The sequence below is a fragment of the Chamaea fasciata genome, unplaced genomic scaffold, assembly GCF_029207755.1.
Source record: "Chamaea fasciata isolate MVZ Bird 193981 ecotype frontalis unplaced genomic scaffold, bChaFas1.0.hap1 SCAF_18, whole genome shotgun sequence".
Classification (NCBI taxonomy): Eukaryota; Metazoa; Chordata; class Aves; order Passeriformes; family Sylviidae; genus Chamaea; species Chamaea fasciata.
This window is the reverse complement of record NW_027094103.1, coordinates 6,116,288-6,135,740: the sequence shown is the minus strand read 5'-3', so window position 1 is coordinate 6,135,740 and position 19,453 is coordinate 6,116,288. Positions and strand designations below refer to the sequence as shown.

Genomic DNA, 19,453 nt, shown 5'->3' with positions numbered 1-19,453 from the left:
CTGCTGGCCAATCCCGTAAGGGGCTCAGCCGGAAGCACCCTGCCGGGTCTTGTCGCCGCGTCCGACATCTTTGCTGTGGGCGAGTTGTTCGCTTTGCCGTTGAAGCGAGCCCGGAGAAGGGGCAGCAGGGCTGCACCAGCACCCGGTGACCGAAGAGAAGCCGGGCGGGCCGAAGGAGCTCCGGGCGATGGCCGCCTCGGAGGGCGCGAGGGCAGCTTTCCGCCCTCACCCGCGATGGCCGCCCGAGCGGGCGGCGGCGCGCGGCACGCCGGGAGGGGCGGGGCCGGGGGCGGGGCCCGGCACAGCCCGTGAGGAGAACGAGCGGCCCCGGCCCGGCCCGGCCCGGCGGCCCCGAGGGAGCGCCCGCCGCCGCCGCCGCCGCCATGGTGAGGCCGGGGGGCGGCCGGGGAGGGGCCGCGTCACGGCGGCGACGCTTCAGGAGCCCTCGGCGGGTGCTGTGACACTTTGCGTGCCGTAGATACTGATGATTGCGTTCTTCTCTGTGTGTTGTTTTTTCTTCCTCTAGTTTTCTTTTAATATGTTTGACCACCCCATCCCCCGGGTGTTCCAGAACCGTTTTTCAACCCAGTACCGCTGCTTCTCGGTATCCATGCTTGCCGGACCTAATGACAGGTCAGATGTGGAGAAAGGCGGGAAGAGTATGTGCATGTTTTATTTTGACTAATAAACCTGTTGGAAGAGTGTTTGTGAATAGTGTCAAGTAATGCAGCTTTTGGCCAAGGCAGCCGGCACATTGAAAACACGGTGACAGAGTGCTGAGCGCCCTGGGTGGGGTTTGCGGAAGGAGGAGGGGTCATCTGCCATTGCATTACTCGGAAATTAAAAATGTTTACCAAGTGAGTCGGGGTTTATGAGCATTAGAAGGAGACGGTCTTCTTCTATAAAGTTGCTTGTTACAATCGTGTATCTAGTATCTATCTATCTTGTGTCTAGTATAGTGTGAGTCGTGGAAGTTTATGATTAAGGAGATTTTCCCCTCACCGTGGTTTACTTAATTTGTATAAAGAAAGTAATAGATTGGCCAACTTTATTTTCAGCCTGTCAGAGTAATGCTATGTTGTTTTGAGTTGGTATGGATTGAAGAGCAACAAATAAATAAAATTAGATTTGGGAATTTTTTTTCTTTAGGAATAGTATTGTGAAACCTTGTCTTTGCTTGTTTTTCTTTTTTTTTTCCCCCCTGATTATAATTCTGAAATCTCCACATGACAGGGATATTTGTCATGACTGATTCTACTTAAGTCTCTGTCTGAAAGTAAATTCGCAGGTTTTAGTATCTGCCCTTTTTTAAAAAGAGATTTTAGAGAAAGGAAGGATAAAATTGTGTGTTATGTACTCTCATACAGATGTACTTTTCCTAATTTTACATTCTTATTCATTTCTGCAGTAATTATGCCACCATCAGCTTTGGATCAACTCAGTAAGTGAATACTTTATTCTGGAATAACAGCATTAGAAATAAGAGCAAATATGGAGTTATTTGAGTTATCTATTTTATTAATTTATATAATAGATCAATATTTTAGTTATCTATTTAAGTCTTGAATAGATGCTGTAAGAGTAATTAGTTTAAAAAGTGTATTTTAAAGGTATTTTTTTCTGTCAGAATTAATGGGGCTTGTCTGCTTTCAAGTACAGACATCTGAAGTGTTGGGCTCCCTGAGCATTTAAAGTTCTGAGTGCGATGCCAGCGCTGTGTTTGTGTATCTGCTTTCTCTGTAGCTTTGAGCAGCTGGAATAATGGTGTGAAGGAATAGAATCCTCTCCTGTAGTCTGGCCCATTCTCTTGGTGCTGTTTGAGCTCTGAAAGCTTCAGAAGTGTTCTAGGGGCTTTCAACAAAGACAATTTTGTTCCTCCTTTCTCACCAGGCCGCCTTAACATCACTTACCCCATGCTGTTCAAGCTGACCAACAAAAACTCGGACCGGATGACGCACTGTGGAGTGCTCGAGTTTGTGGCTGATGAGGGCATCTGTTACCTTCCACACTGGGTGAGTTGCCTCATGCTGGACTGTCAGAACCTGAAAAGTAGGATTAGCGAGTTGCCAAGTTTAATATTAAGGGGGTGGAATGTTTCCTGCCTGTCTCTGCTGGTCTCTACAGCAGCCTTCAGTTCTGGCTCAGGCTTCCCTTCACAGAAGTTTAACTGGGCAAAGCAGGCTGCTTTTAACGTGCACCTGACTGTTCTTGCTGAAATTGAATATAGACAAGAACTGATAAACACAGGGGAGAGGTTTGGAAACATCAGACGCGTTGATAGGGCTTTGTGTGTTTGTTTCCATTCTTGCAGATGATGCAGAATTTGCTGCTGGAAGAAGGAGGCCTGGTGCAAGTGGAGAGTGTGAATCTGCAAGTTGCTACTTACTCAAAATTTCAGCCACAGAGTCCGGATTTTCTTGACATCACCAATCCCAAAGCTGTGTATCCTTCCTATTCAGTTATGGAATAAGGGGAAATAATTTTTCTTCCAAACTGGAATGATCAAACAGAGCTAGCTTTTCAGGTGTGGCTCATACACTTCCAGTACTGCGTGGCCACTGCTGCTCCTTCTGAAAACAAAAGGGATGGAGAGCTGATGTACAGAGTTGTGGTCAACTGTTGGTACAAAGTGTAATCTGAAGAAGGGGAAGTGTTGCCTTAAAATCCAATGAGTTTTGAGTGTCCCTTTAAAGAACTTGTACATCCTAATATTTACTAAAATCCTATCTGCAGTACTGATGATTTTTAAACCAGGTTTGAGAAACTAAGGGTCAGAGATCTACAGTATGGTAACTTTAAGGCTTTGATGTTTCACTGAAAACAAATATTTCATCTTAACATGCTCCAAAGACTGGAAAATGCATTGAGAAACTTTGCCTGTCTAACTACTGGGGATGTTATTGCCATCAACTACAATGAAAAGGTACAGTTTAGGGTTGAGGGTTATAGGCTTAAGTTCAGTTGTTGGATATTGGTACTAAAACAATCAACCCAGTGCAGTGTTTTGAACAAGTAATCCCACATGGCAGATTTCACAGTTGGTTTTCTATTAGGGGGAGAAAGGAGTCAGCTAAGTCTTTTTCTGAGCTGCTGTTTGAACTTTTTTGGATTCACAAGAAAACAAATGTTTGTGCTGCTGAAGGTTTTACAAGTCAAGGGAAAGAATTTATCCTAAATGCAGAATTTGTTTTTAAAAAGGCAGACTGAAGTACAGTAAGAGTGCAGCAAGGTGCAGTAATGGGTTCTCTGGCTTCTAAGTTAAAAACTTTTGTTTTTAAGTTCTGTAGAGACCCTGCAGTATCTAGTCCTCAACCTAAAGAGTACTTACTTCAGTTTCCTTCAAGCTGTCTGGAGGGAAAGGTTTAGATCTGCCTTCCTTACACATAATGCAATCTTAAAATATCTCTGACTGTTTCAGATCTATGAGCTTCGGGTGATGGAGACCAAACCAGATAAAGCTGTGTCCATCATAGAGTGTGACATGAATGTAAGTTAAAGCTGATGAAGAAAGTCTGCCCTGGAGAGGGCACTTGTGCAGGGATAGCTCTGCACACCCAGCCTGGCTGATGCTGCAGGAAAGGTGCAATCCGTGGGGTAGGGAAGGTGACTCACTTGGGAATACTCATGTGCCTTTGTAACCCCGTCTGTCATCCTGATTAGCACTTCATGTACCATCAGGTGACTGCAGTGCCTAGAATTTAATGTTTAGCTTCAGCATGTTTTATCTGAGTTTTATTTAGTAGCCTTGTCTTGACTCATATCCCAGTGATATTGTGGAGCTGTTTTACTGCTCTGTTTCCATTATATGCCAAAGTTCATTCCTAGGAGGCTTGGTCTTTTTTTAGTGCTGAGTTAAAATGTTTAGCAAGCAAACCTTAGTTCTTTGTAGATCAAATGTAATGATAATAGTTCATGGAGTTTTGAGGAATAGTAGTATAAAGCTTATGATTTAAAGAAAAATATTAATGATGGGATTTTTCATGCTGTTTTTGTAAATAGGTGGATTTTGATGCTCCTTTGGGATACAAAGAACCAGAAAGAAGTGCACAACATGAAGAGACCGCAGTAGGTTAAGCTTCTGTTCTTCCAAAATGCGTTCCCTAGAGGTCAGCATTGATTGTGGGGGGAGCAGTGAGTGCCAACAGATTTTTTTTTTTTTTTATTTAGACAAGTTCCTAGGGGTAAATTTTATTTACCAGAAGCTTTTGCATGTGTTACTTAGGAGACTGTTGTTTACAAACTGTCGCTTTGGGAAAGGGAGTGTTCTGGAGTTTTGTTTGGTCAGAAATACTTGGAACTGTTTTCATGCTATGTGCATGTCAGAACAGGAACAAAAACTTGTTTTTTCCCTCACAGGATGTGGAAGCAGACCACAGTGGGTATGTGAGTGACATAGGATTTCGTGTAAGTCCCCTGTTTCTGCTGGTTTCTGAATGCTGTGAAATGGTGAGGGAAAGTTTTTCTGAACAACTGCAGAATATTAGTACCTGATCTTAGAGATGCTTGTTACTTAACTGGCAAGTGTCTGTGGATGTCCTGTGTGATCACAGCCAGGAACAACATGACTTTGCTCTCTGCACGGGGCAGATGGGAGGCTGAAACAGACCCCTACACCCACTATTCATCAGCTTATATGTACCAAAAAGAAGCATGCTGAGTTAAATAACTAAATAAAAATTGCAGTAAGGTCTTACAGAATATAATGTCCTTGTGCAGTGTGCTTTCAAATGCCAGGAGTTAAATTAAAACTCATTATGTATTCACAGGCTTTCTCTGGATCGGGGAACAGATTGGATGGCAAGAAGAAAGGTGTGGAGCCCAGTCCCTCACCAATTAAACCAGGAGACATCCGAAGGTATGGCTGTGTCATTCAAGTGAAGGATCAGTGTTTGGGCAGAGTTTCAGATTTTTTTTCCTTGCTCCTGCAATATAAGTAAACTAATTTCGTAATGAATTTGCTTTTAGAAAATAAATAGTCTTTTTTATCCATGGGCTAGTGGAAACATGCCTGTGGCCAAGCTTCCATAACAACTCCAGTATCTGATTATTTACTTCTGCAATCTGTGCCTACCTTCAGAGAATAGTTCAGTGGTTTAACTCTGGAATTATTAAGAAATGAGAATGTGCAGTCAATGTTGGTATTACACTGACAGACACAGAGTAGGTCTCTCTGTGTTCAATTCAGGGGTAGGTATAAAACTTAATTTTTTTTATCATACTTTTATGCTTCTTTTCCAGAGGAATTCCCAACTATGACTTCAAGATCGGTAGAATCACATTCATTAGGAATTCACGTCCACTGGTCAAGAAAGTGGAAGAGGTAAATAAAATTGAATCCTCCCCAGTTTTGCACAGAATTACATTAGAACTAAGATCCAAGTTTGTTGCTCCTCTCTCTTTCCCCTTGATTTTTTAACAACATGCTTCCTTTAAAAAGTAGTAGTAGTTTAGTTACATGAAGCAACCTCTGACGTCCATGTTACAGATGGAAAAAGGTTGGCCTGGTGTCAGTTTAATAAGCCAGTTGGCTGAAATGCTGCTATTTTATTTTCAGGAAGAAACTGGGTTTTATCTAGGTTAAGGATGTGAAATGTCTGCAGTCAGTGGCTGCTCTGATGGAGTATTCTTGCTAACAATTGTTCAGCTTTCGTCACACACAAGCAGCGAGCAAAGAGGTAAAACCTTTTTCCCCTCTCTTTTTTCCAGGATGAATCTGGAAGCCGGTTTATTGCCTTTTCAGGAGAAGGCCAGTCCCTGCGCAAGAAAGGAAGAAAGCCCTAAGCTGTGGTACCTTCAGCTAGTTAGGGGGAAATAAAATAACAGTTGCAGCATCTTGGATCTTAGTAAATGCAGTTGAAGAGATCATTTTGCAACACAGGAACGCTTAATAGGTGTTTTGGGTTCGGTTTCATGTTTAGAGCTGGAGCTGTCAGACTGCCTTAATTTTCAACTGAAAATTAAGTTCTGGGAATCTGGAAGAAACTTTTTGTATGTGTTGTGAAGAGGGGAACGTAGATCTGTGATAAACCTGAGAAGCAAAACTAACAAGCTCTACCTTACTAAGGGTCCAGTTCTTAGACTGCATCCTCCCCTCATCTCCTGAGTGATGATGATCTCATGTTGCTCTGTGCTTGGTATTTTCCTCACTTCATATATATTTTGCCACAACTTCAGATCAGCTTTTTGGTGTGGTGCAAATGAAGGGTGAGTTTGGTGTTTAGGATTTTAGTGCAGGGAGTCTCTTTGAGCTTAGCTTCAGGTGTTGGGTTATTAATCATTCTAAGCAAACCCCCTGTAACTGCTTTTTATATTTATAACTAATAACAAGCCTTTTAATAGTTCAGATACTATAAAGTAGCGTAGCAATCTCTTGGCACGTGTAGGGAGAGGAGAGACCCAGCTGCACTGCCCGATGGTGCTCTGGAACGGTGCGAGTGTATCCTGTGCGCCCTCGCGTCTGCCGGCGAGCGTCCGCGGGTGCAAGCGTGCGGTGTCCTGAGAGCCCGAGTAAAATCGCTCGTCCCCAGCCGGTCCCTGTGTGGTGCTTTCGGTCGGAGCCCAGGGCGGGCGGGGCCGCGGGGCTCCCAGCGCCTCCTCCGCCCGCGTCACGTGCCGCCCGCCGCGCGCCCATTGGCTGCCGGGCCGGGGCCGCTTTGTGCCGCCCCTCGCCATTGGCCGCGGCCGCGGGGGCCGCTGTAAGCGCGGTGGCCATTGGCGGCGGCGCAGCATGGCGAGCACGGACGGCTCCTGGCGGGTGAGCGGGCGCGGGGCCGGGACCGGGACCGGGATCGGGATCGGGATCGGGGTCGGGGGGCGGCGGGACTCGGTTCAGCCCGGCCATGTCCGTCCGCAGCCGCCGCGGTCGTGCGAGGACTACTGGGGGGAGTGGAAGCATTGCCGCGGGCTGCGCCACGCCTTCCACCACTACTACGCGCACGGGGAGCTGCCGGATTGCGGCCGCTGGCGGGAGGACTACGAGGCCTGCCGCGCCTGGGAGAGGGACCGCGCCGCCGCCGCGCAGGTACCGGCCCCGCTCCTGCGCCCGCCCGGCCTCCGCGGGCCGCGGCGGCTGCGGCACGAACCCCGCAGCCGCGGGCGCTGGGGAGGGCTTGGAAAAGCAGGCAGGATCGTCTTCAAATCCAGTGAAGGATCCAGGGAGTATTTTTAGTTTTCAGATGTTGAAGCTCTTGATTTCTGTTACTCCGACGTTTCCTTCTAATAGGAAGAGCCGCCACGTTAGAGGGAAAAGGCGTTCTTGGGGTGCCTAGAAATGCCCCTGGCTACAGCCCCGCGGACGCTGCAGGACACCAGCACAGGCTGCAGCGGAACTCCTCCCTCCGGCCAGCCAGGACAGCTGCTGGCGGGGAGGGTTCCACTGCAGTGGGAGTTTCCTTCCTAACTTAGGAGCCAGAGGCAAAATATAACTCTGACTTAGTTAAAAGCTTGTATTCTGGCTTACTTGGATAACATCTAGCACTTCTGCTTAAGCATGATAATTTTTTCTTTTATCTCAAATATTCACAGCAGGAAATCAGCTCTGTATGACTGGAACATCCAACACTATTATGGTAATATTATTTTTCCTGTATTTCAGGAAGCTTTGTGCAAGAGTGAAAGAGCTCGAGTTATGGAAAAACAGAAATATGCTCCAGTGTGGAAGCTCAGGAAGAGCCCACCATCTGACTGGTATCTACCACTTGACCATGACAAATCAAATTAACAAGACTGTTTTCTGTGTTTGGTCAGTAAAATAATACACAATTCAGAATTATGCTGGCTTTTTTTTTTTTTTTTCCTTCCACATCATCCTGAAGTTACACAACTGTAGCTCTGCCCTGCAGTACTTCAGCACTCACTCAAAAATACTAAGATTTTATTTAAACACAGTATTTTTAAAGGGAAATTTGAGGTGCTTAATTTGATTGTGGTCTTTTACTGCTTGCTTACACGTCAGGATTTCATCTCAGCAGGCACATTCCAAATGAATGCATACATACCCCAGCTCTGAGGGCCTCTTACCCTACCAGCTGGCATCGAGAATTTTGGAACAAAGTACCCACCCCAGACCTGCCAGATAGGTAAATAAAAAAACCAAACAGGCTGAGACTCTTCCTTGCCAGCTCAGAACAATCCCAAACACTGGCACTTTAAAGCCATTTCCCAGAATGAGGACTGTGGTGGTTGAAGAGCTTTTCACCTGGCAGCTGCACAGCCTGAAACTGCCCCTTGGTGGAACTGCTCTCGAGTGGTGGTGTGCGTTGTGGCAGTATTCAAAACTACTAAAAAAATAAAGGTCTAAACGAATGTAGAGAGACATCTGGTTTGTATTAGGGCAAACCCATGGAAATTTAGTTACAACAGTTACATAGCAATAGAAAAAAAATTTAGCTTTGCCGCTCTGTAAGCTTTCCTAATGACCTGGATAGTCCTTAAAACACAGAGATACTTCATTTCTTTTTTTACAGTCAAAACCTGCAGTGTTGTAACCTGCGGAAAAAATTGTTTATTCTTGTTCCAATCTTTCCCCCGTCAGTCAGCTGAAGCAGGAGCTCCTCTGTCACTGCGTGTACACCTTGGTGATGTCGTTGCACTTCCCTTCGGGAGGATCGTAGCCAGGGAGGGGCGGGGTGTAACTGGGCCCGTTCCTCTCGAAGGGGAAGAGCCCCTCGTCCCTCCGGATCGCTGCCTCGTACAGCTCCTCGGATTCCAGGCGCAGTTCCTTCAGGGCCTCTTGCTGAGATTCCACAAGGGCCTTGATTGCTTTCTTTTCTGCCTCATCTTGTTTCTGCTTAAACACACACCACTTCTTCAAAAGTAAAACTCTTCTTTCAGACTCCTCGGGGGAAAGAGCGGGAAGACTTCGCACCCTGATGAAGAGAAGGGTAACAGTGTAATGGAGAAAGAGCCTGACTCCAAAGGCCAAACTAAGAAAAACAATATGCCAAAACCAAAAATCCCACCACCAGGCAAAAAAGTCCCACCAAACCCAGAGGATACACTGAATTCACTAATAATTTAGTCAGCCTGTGAGGTCTTCCAGTCAGTCTTACAGGAAATACACTGTTTTTCATTATTCTTAGCCAGAACAAATAATATTTCCACATTTTTGTCCTGATGGAAGTGGGTAATGTTTTGTACCAAGGCTGACACTAGTTGCAGTTGTGCAGAGAAAGAAATTCACTGGGAGTGCAGGTGCCTGGTGAGAGACACACCTACTGACCTGTTGCTCTCTGAGTATTTAAGTGGTGTTATAAAATCCTCAATTGGAATCAGTTCTGGGGGAGCTTTTTCCAACTTTTTAAGCTTTTTCTTCATACGCTCCTTCTGTGCTTGCTCTTTCTTCACATCCACTTTCTTTTTCTTCTTTGGTTGTGCCCTGCAAGGGAAATAGTAAATGAAAGAAGATATTTTGTCCTTTAATTCAACTCCAGCAACCTTCACTTCCTTTCCATTGCTTAATTTGATCCCTGACACAATTTCCAGCCATTAGCTTTATTCAGGTAATGTAATTTCCATGAGCCAGTCATATGTCTGCTGAGATTTTTCTGCAGAGAGAACTGTAACTGCCTGGGAAAAGCAATTTTGTGCTGAACATCAGAATGACCTGAGGAAGTTCCACAAAAATCCAATTAGAATTGTTTTAACTGGCTCAGAGTTCAGCAGGGCAGGTTTACCATACAAGTGGCTTGTGTTGGAAAGGACCTTAAACCTCGTGTGGTTCTAACCCCTCTGCCATGGGCAGGGAAACCTTTCACTAGACCAGGTTGCTCCAAGCCGTATCCAGCCTGGCCTTGAACAAATATTCCAGTTATTTCACATTAAAGAAGACTGTAAGTGGTTTTATACATGCTTCTAAAATTTCTGCATTTGGAGCCAAGTTCAGGCTGCAGATGTTACTTCTCCATGCAGATCCAAGATATCATTGCACACTCCACAAACACAAACTGACCCTCACTCCTGCCTGGCAGACTGAACAAACAACATTTATGGTGTGAAATTCACTCTCCAACAGTACCTAAGAGCTACCTGGGTATTTTAAATCAAGCTACACCAAAACAAAACCAGACACTGAAATGCGGCACAGAAATACACATGGGCTGCCTCTGCCTTCACAGCAAAGCATTTCTGCTTCAGCCAGGCTTTCCTTGGTGTTGCCCAGCAGGGAATTCTGCAGCACTGCATAAACCCCAACATTTCCAGCGGTGTCCTGTGGTTGTGCTGCCCACAAGCACAAAGTGATAATTGTATCACCACTGAACTCTCCACAAGAGGCCAACACTTCCTATCTGCTTTGGCGTATAGAGACTTCAACGTGTACAGTTAAAGGTCACATTTGGAGTTGGGAAAGTTTGTGTTCCCCCAGTGGATGAGAATACTTCAGTGTCACCCCAAGGAAGCTGCACTCACCTCACAGGGAGGGATGTCCTCAACTCCAACAACGAGCTCTGCCAGTGACTCCCTCGGAGTGGGACCCTCTGGGGCAGCCAGGAGCTGCAGGAGGAAAAGTAACATAAAGCATGAGGAGAAACTGCCTCTGGTGTCATTCATCCTGCACAAGAGCTATTTGTTCTTCATGGATTACAGTGATGAGTTTTGAGCCATCTTCGGCCACTTCATTCATGGCAGGACACAGCATTTGCCCAGAGAGGGCCTCAAACTCTTGAGCCTGGTAACTGACCCAAATCTAGATTGGTCGGTGCGAGCCCAGCGGATACCGAGGGGTGAAAGAGAGTTTTCGGATAGGTTATAGCAGTTTTATTTTTAAGCTCTGACAATGACCCCTTTGAGGAGCTGGCATGGGAGGTCAGACCACCGCCGCCCAGATTAGGAGAGCGATGCCGACTGTCGTATCTCGGCGGGTGTCACGGGAGGACACACGGGCCCAGGTGCCAAGGCACCGACTCCTCCAGATGCGGGGGGCCAGCGCGGGCCCAGCCCGCCACGGGAGCCCGGGGGAGGACCAGCCCCAGGAACGGGCGGGAGCGAGCTGGGCAGGCAGCGCGGCTCAGGGGCGCTTCCCGGGCTCCCTGCCCGCGGCCCTGGGGCAGGGCCCGGTCCCGGAGCGCGGCGCCAGCCCTACCTGAGCCGGGCCCCGCGGAGCCCCCGCGCCGCCGCCGCCGCCGCCCACATGGCCCCGCGCTGCTCCGCGCCCCCGCCGCCCGCGCGGCGAGCCCGCGTCCCGCGTTCCGGCGCACAAACGTTCCGGCGGCGGCCCGCGCGGAGCCCCCGCCCCGCCGGCACCGCCCGCTCCGCCCGGCAGGGGGCGCCCGCCCGCGCTGTAGGGGGGCGGCGCCCGGCGGGGGAACGGCGGGGTCGGGGGCGCTGTTTCCCGCCGGGCCGGTTTGGCGGTTGCCAGGCGCCGAGTTCCGGCGGTGCCGGATCGCCGGCGGCGCCGGGCGGGGGATGCGGCGGGGCGGCGGCGGCACCGGGACATGGAGCGGCGCTGAGGCGGCTCGGGCCGGCCGGGGGCGCGGGCACTGCGGCGCCGGGCGCGGGCCCATGGTGGCCGGCGGCCGCTGAGCGCCGCGGCCGCGGAGGCAGCCCGGGCGGAGCCGCCCTGGGGTCCCGAGGGCGGAGGCCGGCGGGGGCTCCGGGCGGGGAACAATGAAGCTGCTGAAGCCGACCTGGGTCAACCACAATGGTGAGGGCCGGCCGGGCAGCAGGTGCCGCGGGCCGGCCGGGCAGCAGGTGCCGCGGGCCGGCCGGGCAGGTGCGGCGGGGAACGAACGGGCGTGCGGCACGCGCGGGGGGCGCGGGGCGGGCGGAGCCTCGGGCCGCTGCCGGCCGCTCCCCGGGGGCCGGAGCTCCGCGCCCCGGCAGCGGCGGGGGCGGGCGGGGGCAGCGGCGGCAACAAGTCCGCAGCCCCGCTGTCCCGGCGGCCGGGAGCGGGAGCGGAGCCCGGTCTGGGGAGCCGGGCGGGTTCCCGAGGGCGGCGTGGGCAGAGCTCGTCCCGCAGGACGGGGCCGGAGGGGCCGTGCCCGGGAGCCGGCCCGCCGGGCACGGCGTGTTCGCTGGGCACGGCCGGGCTCTGCGCGGAGGGCTGCGGGCTCTGAGGGGACCTGAGCTGCCTCCGCCGGCCGGGCACGGCCCCCGGGCCGCTGCGGGCTTGGGAAAGGGCGGAGGGATGGTTTGACTCGAGTGGAGCCCGTGCAGAAGAGAGAAGTTCTGTGCAGAGGTTGAGATCCCCTCGGGATGAGTGTCCAGGCAGGATGCGGTCTCACATTGCTGACACAAGTACAGTGTTAAAAGTCTTCAAATGCACTAAGCTGTGCTCTCGTTCTCCGTGGAGGGAAAAGTTTCTTCCAGCAGTTTTTTCAAAACAACTCCCTAAATTTGTGTAGTATCCTGTCTGCCAGTCCTCTGGTGATGTTGAAGAGATGTGTGAGCTAAAGCAGCTTAGAGTGAAGTGTCGATACTGACAGAAGGCTCTGTACTTTCCTTGTGTGGAAAATACAGGACAGCATCAGTGTTTATGTCATATTTACACTGCTAAGGATGTATTTCCAGATTAATACCTGTGCTGTTCTTGGTGAAGCAGTGAGAAGAGATCTAACATGAAGAGCTCGCTTCTGTTAATTCAAGTTTTGCCCTCACATTCATGGGTACAGCTTTATTTCAACTGCAAATTTTACACTCTGTCAATGTATAAATGTCATTAGCTGGGCTCTTGTAGCTGATTGGTATCTAGAATAAAACTAAGACCAGGTTATTCAAGCTGGAAAAGCATGCTTTGAGTTAAAAACTCCAGGTACAACTTTACAGCTGCCTTTCTGCACGTGTTGTGTTCTTTGTGTTCATGCTGCGGATTTGGATAACAATTTAAGCCCCGAGTTGCCATTCTTGTGCATCTTTACTTGGCCTCCTCTCCAGGGACTCTATAGGCAGCAGATGGACTCAACCTTGTAACCAAAGGTTGTAGTGAACTGAAAAAAATGTGGAAGTGCTTTATTTGAGATGTTTTTTACATTTCTGCTTGGTTACTCTAAACAAATGTAGCATTTACATCTTAATCTCTGCCTGTGGTCAGGCTGTCCAGTACCCCCATGTATCTTCAGTGGGAGCACAGGAGCAGCTGAATAAAAGCTTTCAGCCTAAATCCTTGGAGATCACAGAGATTAGATCTGTAACTTCTTTCCTTATTTTTTTAACAGGTGCACCTTTGGGTATGGGTATGTGTTGGAAATCCGTAGCAGTTTAGAACACATTGCAGAACACAGGCTTCAGCCAAACAGGGCTTCATTTTCAGAGCCCTGTGACAGTGGCTCATGCCCTACACAGGGCCTTGATAGTCCTGAATTTTACTCCTGTTTTGCCACTGACTTTTTGGGATGAGTTTGGCCAAGGCACTTTGTCATCATTTTGCCACGTGCAAAACAGACATTCACCAGCAGCTCCATTTGTGAGGTGCTGTCAGGGCTGCCAAGGTGTGCAGGGCTGTGTGACAGTCACACATTCCTGTCCCTGAGGCAGGGAGTGCAGGATGAAAACCAGTGAGTTTAGTCAGCCTCTTGTAACGTGCCCGGGTTCCGGATCCTGCAGGCACTGCTGCGTGTGAGGAGTCTCCGTCACTCCATCACATCCTCTCTTGGCTCTGAAACCTCTCCAGAAAGAGGGTGAAGGGAATTTACACTGTGTATGCTGCAGACTCTGGTAATTCTTATTCCTTTGATTTCTGCACAGGCACACGGAGCTGCCTCGCTGTTCTCCTTTGTGAGCGAGTCCTGATAGCAGCGCTGGCTCTTCCACACACCACATCCAGCTGCTGGCATTTCAGCCTTTTCCTCTTCCCACTCAGTTTGGGGAGTTTTGTTTTACTGAATGGACTAGAGTGATGCTTCCAGGCATGCATTCTCCAGGAGATAATAGACACTAGAAGTGAGTGCTGTAGCCAGGAAATCCAGCACACCTGGGAATTGTGTGCTGTGCACTTATGGTAAAAGCACTTCAGCACATTTTGGCTCTACAGGTTTTTGCCGTGGAGTTCTTCACATCACTATTTCTGAGTGCTTATTGGAATTATTTCTTGCCCAGATGCATTTTCTATAAGCTTTTCACCCACTTAAAATGAGTTAATTAGATTTTGCATGAAATTCTCATTATTGTTGTGTTCTTCTCTTCCACATGTCTTTGACTTGGGGCAAGGAACAATATTCAAAAGTGCAGTCTAGTGTTGGGGGCGGCATCAGATGACTGTAAGATACAAGTGGTGTTCTTGGCTTCTCCTTCCCAGTGTTGTATTCAGTGCCTCTGTACAGATGCATCATGCATCCAGCAGCTGCCTTTACATACTCAGGGTTTTGAGAGCCCAGGTGCCTAAAGACAACTCATGCAGGCAAACACTGATCCTGTGGGAAAGGAAGTACCCTTGCTGTTCCAAGAAACCCTTGCAAGCCCCAAGGTGCTGCTCATGTTTAACAGCTTGTGGAAACTGGAGCCTGCTGCTGTTTAAATACAGGCATGGGGTTTATCTCTCCAAGCTGTAATGGTGGAATGTAAATATTTGAATTGATTTCTGAGTCACGTTGAATGTTATATGTTAGGTGGGCTGGAAGCAAATTGAATAGAAAGTCACTCATGTTGAGGTAGAAATTCACCTAAAACTGTTTTTATATTTCATTGATTATTGTGTAAAGTTAAACAAGCAAAAATGATGCAATATTTAAAATTGCTTTTATTCTTCACTGGTGTATTTTTTTAAAAGATGGGACCTTCCCCTTGGATTTCGATTATCTTACTTAGATCTTTTTGTTCCAAGCTTGTTTCATTATCAGTATTTCTTTAAGTACATAAGGTATATTTGGGTTCTTTAAACAAATAAGCCCACAGGACATCTGGTCTATCATAAGGTGTTCTGTTTTTAATGAACCTGGTTTGCCTCCTCCTGCAATGTGATTCTGGGAACTTCAATAATTTAAGCTTATCTTTTTTTAGGAATTATTGCAAGAGGTCAGAATGTCTTAAAACACACTGTGTTAGATTTTAGTGTTGCTGCTTAAATATCACATTTTGTTTTGGTGCATCATTACTGTTGGGAAACTCAGCACGTCTCCAATTAGGAGCATGGAAAGCTTCAGTCACTTTGAAGCGGGGACCTTGTGCCTTTTGGCTTCTTTCGACAGGAACTCACAACATAATCTGATAAAGACGTGAACCAGGGGAAGAAGGTGATTGCTATCAAATAATGACTCTGTCTTCATTATTTTGAGAAATTGAAGGAAGTGAAGAAAAACCCAGTGTCTGTGCTCAATTTGTAAACCACAAATAGTATAGAACAAGTCTTACAGCTTTAACCTGTTACACTTATCCAGCACTGTAGGTGACATTCTCTTGATAGTGGTACCCTGGAGGAAAGAGCCCCTGGCAGTGATTTTGTCATGCTGAATTTCTGTCCTGTGATCAGTTTGTCTGTTCTTTTTTTTTAATTAGTAATGGGACATCGAGTACTGGGCAGATCATTGTGTATCATTAGTTACCTGTGGAGTAAGACCCTTCCTGGGTCACAGTTGAGCTGTATAGGAAACTTTGTTGTCCAGGGCTTCATTTATTACTGCTGCCTTTCCTGGGTGCAAAGTCCGTACCCTCTTTAAACTTCACATATGAAATCATGCCCTGTGACCTGACAATTTTCACTGAGGTCTGAGTTTTTAGGATTATAACCATTTATGAAAATCTTAAAAGTGCTTATTTGATTGAACCCTAAATCTGTGCTAGGAAAATCCTAAAAATAAAATGTTATCTTGCTGTGTAAATATATGGATAGTTTGTATTTGAACATGTGGTCTTCAATGCCAGTTCCCATTAATGTCATTAAATAGAGGAGACCTGAAAGTGGCTTGGAGTGACCAGAATGATCAGAAGTGTGACACCCTTTGCACAAGAAACAAGGGAGTAGGGTAGGACTCTTTGGGCAAGGAGTGGGATCATTGGACTGGGGATGTGATGAACACAGTTGTGTGTGGCAGAAAAGGGATCAGTGTTGAGTGGTTTTCATTCACTGCCCTTCTGCACAAGAATTAATTGTGTTAAAGTAACAAATAGCTGGTGCAGATCCGTGGAGTAGGAGGATCCTCACGGAGTCCATGGCTGAGCAGTGGATCTCTTTCTTTACGGGCTGCTGATGATAATTATGGATCTGAGAAATGGCTGATTGAATTTATAGAAGAAAGTCCACTGAGGGCCCCTGATTCAAGAAGTCAGAACTGTAATTTCTTTGGAGTTGGAAGATTATTTTAGGAAGAAGCATTGTGTGCTGGCCATTGTACACATCCCTAGGGACTTAGCTAGTGCTGCTTTCTGAACACGGAGTGCTGGGCTTGGTGGCCATTTTCCCTGGTGTGGCTAATTTTAAGTTTTTATGGTGAATTTGTAGCTAAGTTACCTCTGGCTCTTTAAGAAAAGTAATTTGCTGAGTTTTTTCAACCCCATATATAGATCTGTGAAAAATCTTTGCCCAGGAGAAGGGAAAGACTTGATGTTACTGCTTCTGTAGAGTTGTGCTTTTAAGACAAAGCAGAAATTGGAGAGGCTGTGGTAGGTTTAAGCATGTAGTAAAGGAATAGAAAATTATGTCATTAATTTCTGGAAAGCAATGGGTGCAATGACAATTTTTTGGAATGTGTAGCATATCTGCTTTGTCTGAATAGTAACGGTAGAGGTGGCTAGGTTGCTGTTCTTTCTGTTTTGCAAGTTTTCACTTGGTGAGAATGATACAGAAGCAAAATGAGCCAGGTTATTAGAATTCAAAGGTCTTTGATAGCTGGCTTCCCACTCTCCCCTACACATCTAATGGCAAATATCAGAGTGTATGAGCTCTTCTTGCCCAAGACTTGATGCAGATTGGAAAGGTCACCTCTTCCACCTCTGAGGTCTCCAGAATGGCCTTCTCAGCAAGGGTCAGTGGGCTCAACTATTTCAAATGATGCACTGGTTTAATTTAAGGGAACTTCCACATTTTGGAAAGGGTAAAATAAATGTTTGTTTCTTGCTTGTGCTTCTCTAAATATTCAGCTTAGGCCTGAACGTTGCATTTGAGTTAATAGGATAAAAGAGAGAATCAGGCACAACAAGCTGAAGAAAAACCACAGCTCATGTGTGTCTTAGCTCATGTGTGCTATGTGGTCTGAAGGACTTGGAAGGAATGTAACTTGAGTGCCATCTTTCTGTGCTTAAGGCCTTTGCTTGGCTGCCTGTAAAAAATTTAAGGGAAGTCACATGCCAGAGTTGCAATATAAATCCAAATAAAACAAACCTTAAAACAAGTCAACATAAAGGATACAAAAGTCAAAATGAAGCCGAATGTGTGTCCCTTAAAAAGTAAGAAGTAGTGGGTGTTTGGATGAGGATTTTATTAGGAGTTTAGCGTCAAGGTTTCAGTTGCTACAGTTGGACATAAAACTTGCTGTTGGATAAGATCTCCAGGTTTTGTCAGGTTTTATATGTTTTTTTATGTCTTCACATCTCATGAAGATGCAGCACAAGACTGACACTCATGGGAAATTTATCAAGGAATCTTGGTGTGTGGGTACTGGTACTTTTGGCTGTTTGATAAACTGCCGTATTTTATAGTGCCATATATGTGATCTTGCTTGCAGAGGCATTCCAGTTTGAAAGGGCTGGAAGTGCTGCCAGAAATTCTTTGGATGTGGAAATCGCATGCGTGTTCTTTCAAATCATCCTCAATGGTGGCTCTTTGAGCATCACTGAAAGGCAGGAAGCTTGCTGCTCCCCTCTTCCTTTTCCTCTGCAAAGGTTAAAACAACTGTGGACATATAGAGAGTGAATATGAGCCAGTGGTTAGAGCAGAACATGTTGGAAGTGAGGGCTTTCTGGTTTCCAAAGCTGTTCCCCAGCTGTGGTATTCGTTACAGAGTTTACATTCTAGTAAAATTATTAGCTTTCTTCTGAAAGGTGTAGCATATGGAGGATTGAAGGATTTAAGAGTAATACTACTGTTGGTTAGTCCTCCTCTTTCTATAGGGAAGCCACGGAATCAAAACTAGTCTTTGAGTAGAAGAGTTTCATTAAGAGAATTGAAATTTGAGACAGGTAATTGTGTGACCAACAGATGCAGCCTGAGACTGGGAAGGATTTAAAAAAAAACCAGAAACCAAAAGAAGACTTGCTTCAGGTCATCAGCTAATGAACTGTAGAAACCTGGAAGAAATTCCATACTCAAATGCAGTTTTGCCTTGTTGGCACTTGCTTTGTGGTATTACTTTGCTTTGAGGTATTTGGCATATCCTGCTGGATTAAGTGTCCCTGGTTATTGCTGGGTTTTGTGGCATGATAACTTCCAAAGAGGCTTTTAATAGGCTGCCGTTTCTGTCAGCAGGCTGCTCTCAGCTCTTGTAGTCAGCTGTAGTTCTTACAACTCGAGCCTTTAGAAGAAGAAGGTCGCTTGCCAGCCAGAAGAGTTATGGTGGTTCTGGTGTTACTGCATTCCCTTGAGTGTGAAACAATTCAGTATGTTGCTGCTTGTTCTTTAATTCCAGGAAAGCCAATATTTTCAGTGGACATTCACCCAGATGGGACCAAGTTTGCAACAGGAGGACAAGGTAAGTCCGTGTACTGATAGGAGGCAGAATTTTGGGTAATAATAATAATCATCTTGTGCCTCCACAGCCCTTGAATTGGTTTGACCATTTCAAAAAGACATCACTTTTATCTCTAAGAAACAGATAATTGTCTATGCTATTAAAATGTATTGGGAAGTGCCGCTGCTCCTGCAGAAGGCAGGGTTACATGTTCTGATGTCCTCGTCCCCTTGGATGTCATTGAGATAGTAGCTGCTATCAGTGAGTCATGGCCATATGGGCCAAATTTCCTTTTCGTCTGAAGAGGATCTGGATGTGCAGTTGAGCTTTTTCAGTTGCTAAAAAGTAGAGCTATTGGGACAGAAAAATCCAATTATATAAATAGAATAGCTTAAGAAATATATGCAAAAATATTATTTGGTTCACAATAGTGAATAATTTTATGTTGGCTACAATAACTGCAATTTAGTATTTGAATATGTATCTTTTCTCTTTTAGGACACAATTTTATTACAAGTAGTAGTTCTTATAGTTGGTATCAGTTATGTACAGTGTGACTTTTGTACAAGACTGTATAAATCTATTTTTAATAGATTCAAGAAAAATAAAGCACTTCTGAATTGGTCTAATTATATCAAAGCAACATCTGTATTCAGATGTTTCCAAAGTCCCCACTGCAGTCATACCTGCATTTTCACATCTGTTCTGGAGCTGAGATGAATTTGAAAAGAGTTTTTGCATGTATTTAGAAGGGGGGGCTTTTTGGTCTCTTACAGGTCAGGATTCTGGCAAAGTTGTGATCTGGAATATGGCTCCAGTCCTGAAAGAGGAAGATGAAAAGAATGAAAATATCCCCAAGATGCTTTGTCAGATGGACAATCACTTAGGTAACAAAGTTGGTTGGTTGGGTTTTTTTCCTT

At 46.5% G+C, this 19,453-nt stretch overlaps 4 protein-coding genes across 8 annotated transcripts in view; 3 read left to right on the top strand and 1 right to left on the bottom strand.

The window, feature by feature from the left end:
* Window positions 1-286: 286 nt before the first annotated feature.
* Window positions 287-6,526, top strand: UFD1 (ubiquitin recognition factor in ER associated degradation 1). 2 transcript variants are annotated; one of them, XM_066199558.1, is made up of 12 exons: window positions 287-386; window positions 527-659; window positions 1,409-1,441; window positions 1,891-2,012; window positions 2,312-2,442; window positions 2,851-2,923; window positions 3,419-3,487; window positions 4,000-4,065; window positions 4,357-4,404; window positions 4,767-4,855; window positions 5,239-5,320; window positions 5,707-6,526. In XM_066199558.1, exons 1-12 carry the CDS (start codon window positions 384-386, stop codon window positions 5,779-5,781), a joined length of 924 nt encoding a protein of 307 aa, XP_066055655.1. In that variant the 5' UTR covers window positions 287-383; the 3' UTR covers window positions 5,782-6,526. The 2 variants fall into 2 exon arrangements, with proteins under 2 accessions (XP_066055655.1, XP_066055656.1); XM_066199559.1 differs by lacking the exon at window positions 287-386 and having other exon boundaries at window positions 551-633.
* A 129-nt stretch (window positions 6,527-6,655) lies between these two features.
* CUNH22orf39 (chromosome unknown C22orf39 homolog) lies at window positions 6,656-7,768 on the top strand. The gene is made up of 3 exons (XM_066199561.1): window positions 6,656-6,754; window positions 6,854-7,021; window positions 7,595-7,768. Exons 1-3 carry the CDS (start codon window positions 6,728-6,730, stop codon window positions 7,718-7,720), a joined length of 321 nt encoding a protein of 106 aa, XP_066055658.1. The 5' UTR covers window positions 6,656-6,727; the 3' UTR covers window positions 7,721-7,768.
* MRPL40 (mitochondrial ribosomal protein L40) lies at window positions 7,756-11,179 on the bottom strand. Its single transcript, XM_066199560.1, has 4 exons — window positions 11,081-11,179; window positions 10,408-10,491; window positions 9,221-9,376; window positions 7,756-8,867 (listed from the first exon to the last, which is right to left on the bottom strand). Exons 1-4 carry the CDS (start codon window positions 11,128-11,130, stop codon window positions 8,558-8,560), a joined length of 600 nt encoding a protein of 199 aa, XP_066055657.1. The 5' UTR covers window positions 11,131-11,179; the 3' UTR covers window positions 7,756-8,557.
* A 237-nt stretch (window positions 11,180-11,416) lies between these two features.
* Window positions 11,417-19,453, top strand: part of HIRA (histone cell cycle regulator) — a 32,353-nt gene continuing 24,316 nt past the window's right edge. The window contains exons 1-3 of one of the 4 annotated variants that reach the window (XM_066199671.1): window positions 11,417-11,641; window positions 18,492-18,554; window positions 19,310-19,420. In XM_066199671.1, the coding sequence (XP_066055768.1) occupies window positions 11,605-11,641; window positions 18,492-18,554; window positions 19,310-19,420 (211 nt within the window). In that variant the 5' untranslated portion in view covers window positions 11,417-11,604. Of the gene's footprint in view, window positions 11,711-18,491; window positions 18,555-19,309; window positions 19,421-19,453 lie in introns of all 4 variants that reach the window. The other 3 variants (XM_066199669.1, XM_066199670.1, XM_066199672.1) reach the window with 3 other exon arrangements.

Bases quoted from the DNA above. Each gene is read 5' to 3' on its own strand.
- UFD1 (XM_066199558.1), top strand. The intron at 4,066-4,356 runs GTAGGTTAAGCT...TTTCCCTCACAG, and splicing joins CACAACATGAAGAGACCGCA to GATGTGGAAGCAGACCACAG. The intron at 5,321-5,706 runs GTAAATAAAATT...TCTTTTTTCCAG, and splicing joins TGGTCAAGAAAGTGGAAGAG to GATGAATCTGGAAGCCGGTT.
- CUNH22orf39 (XM_066199561.1), top strand. From the start codon at position 6,728: ATGGCGAGCACGGACGGCTCCTGGCGG. The intron at 6,755-6,853 runs GTGAGCGGGCGC...GTCCGTCCGCAG, and splicing joins GCACGGACGGCTCCTGGCGG to CCGCCGCGGTCGTGCGAGGA. The intron at 7,022-7,594 runs GTACCGGCCCCG...CCTGTATTTCAG, and splicing joins ACCGCGCCGCCGCCGCGCAG to GAAGCTTTGTGCAAGAGTGA.
- MRPL40 (XM_066199560.1), bottom strand. From the start codon at position 11,130: ATGTGGGCGGCGGCGGCGGCGGCGCGGGGGCTCCGCGGGGCCCGGCTC. The intron at 10,492-11,080 runs GTAGGGCTGGCG...TTCCTCCTGCAG, and splicing joins CTCCGCGGGGCCCGGCTCAG to CTCCTGGCTGCCCCAGAGGG. The intron at 9,377-10,407 runs GTGAGTGCAGCT...TTTCCCTTGCAG, and splicing joins AGGACATCCCTCCCTGTGAG to GGCACAACCAAAGAAGAAAA.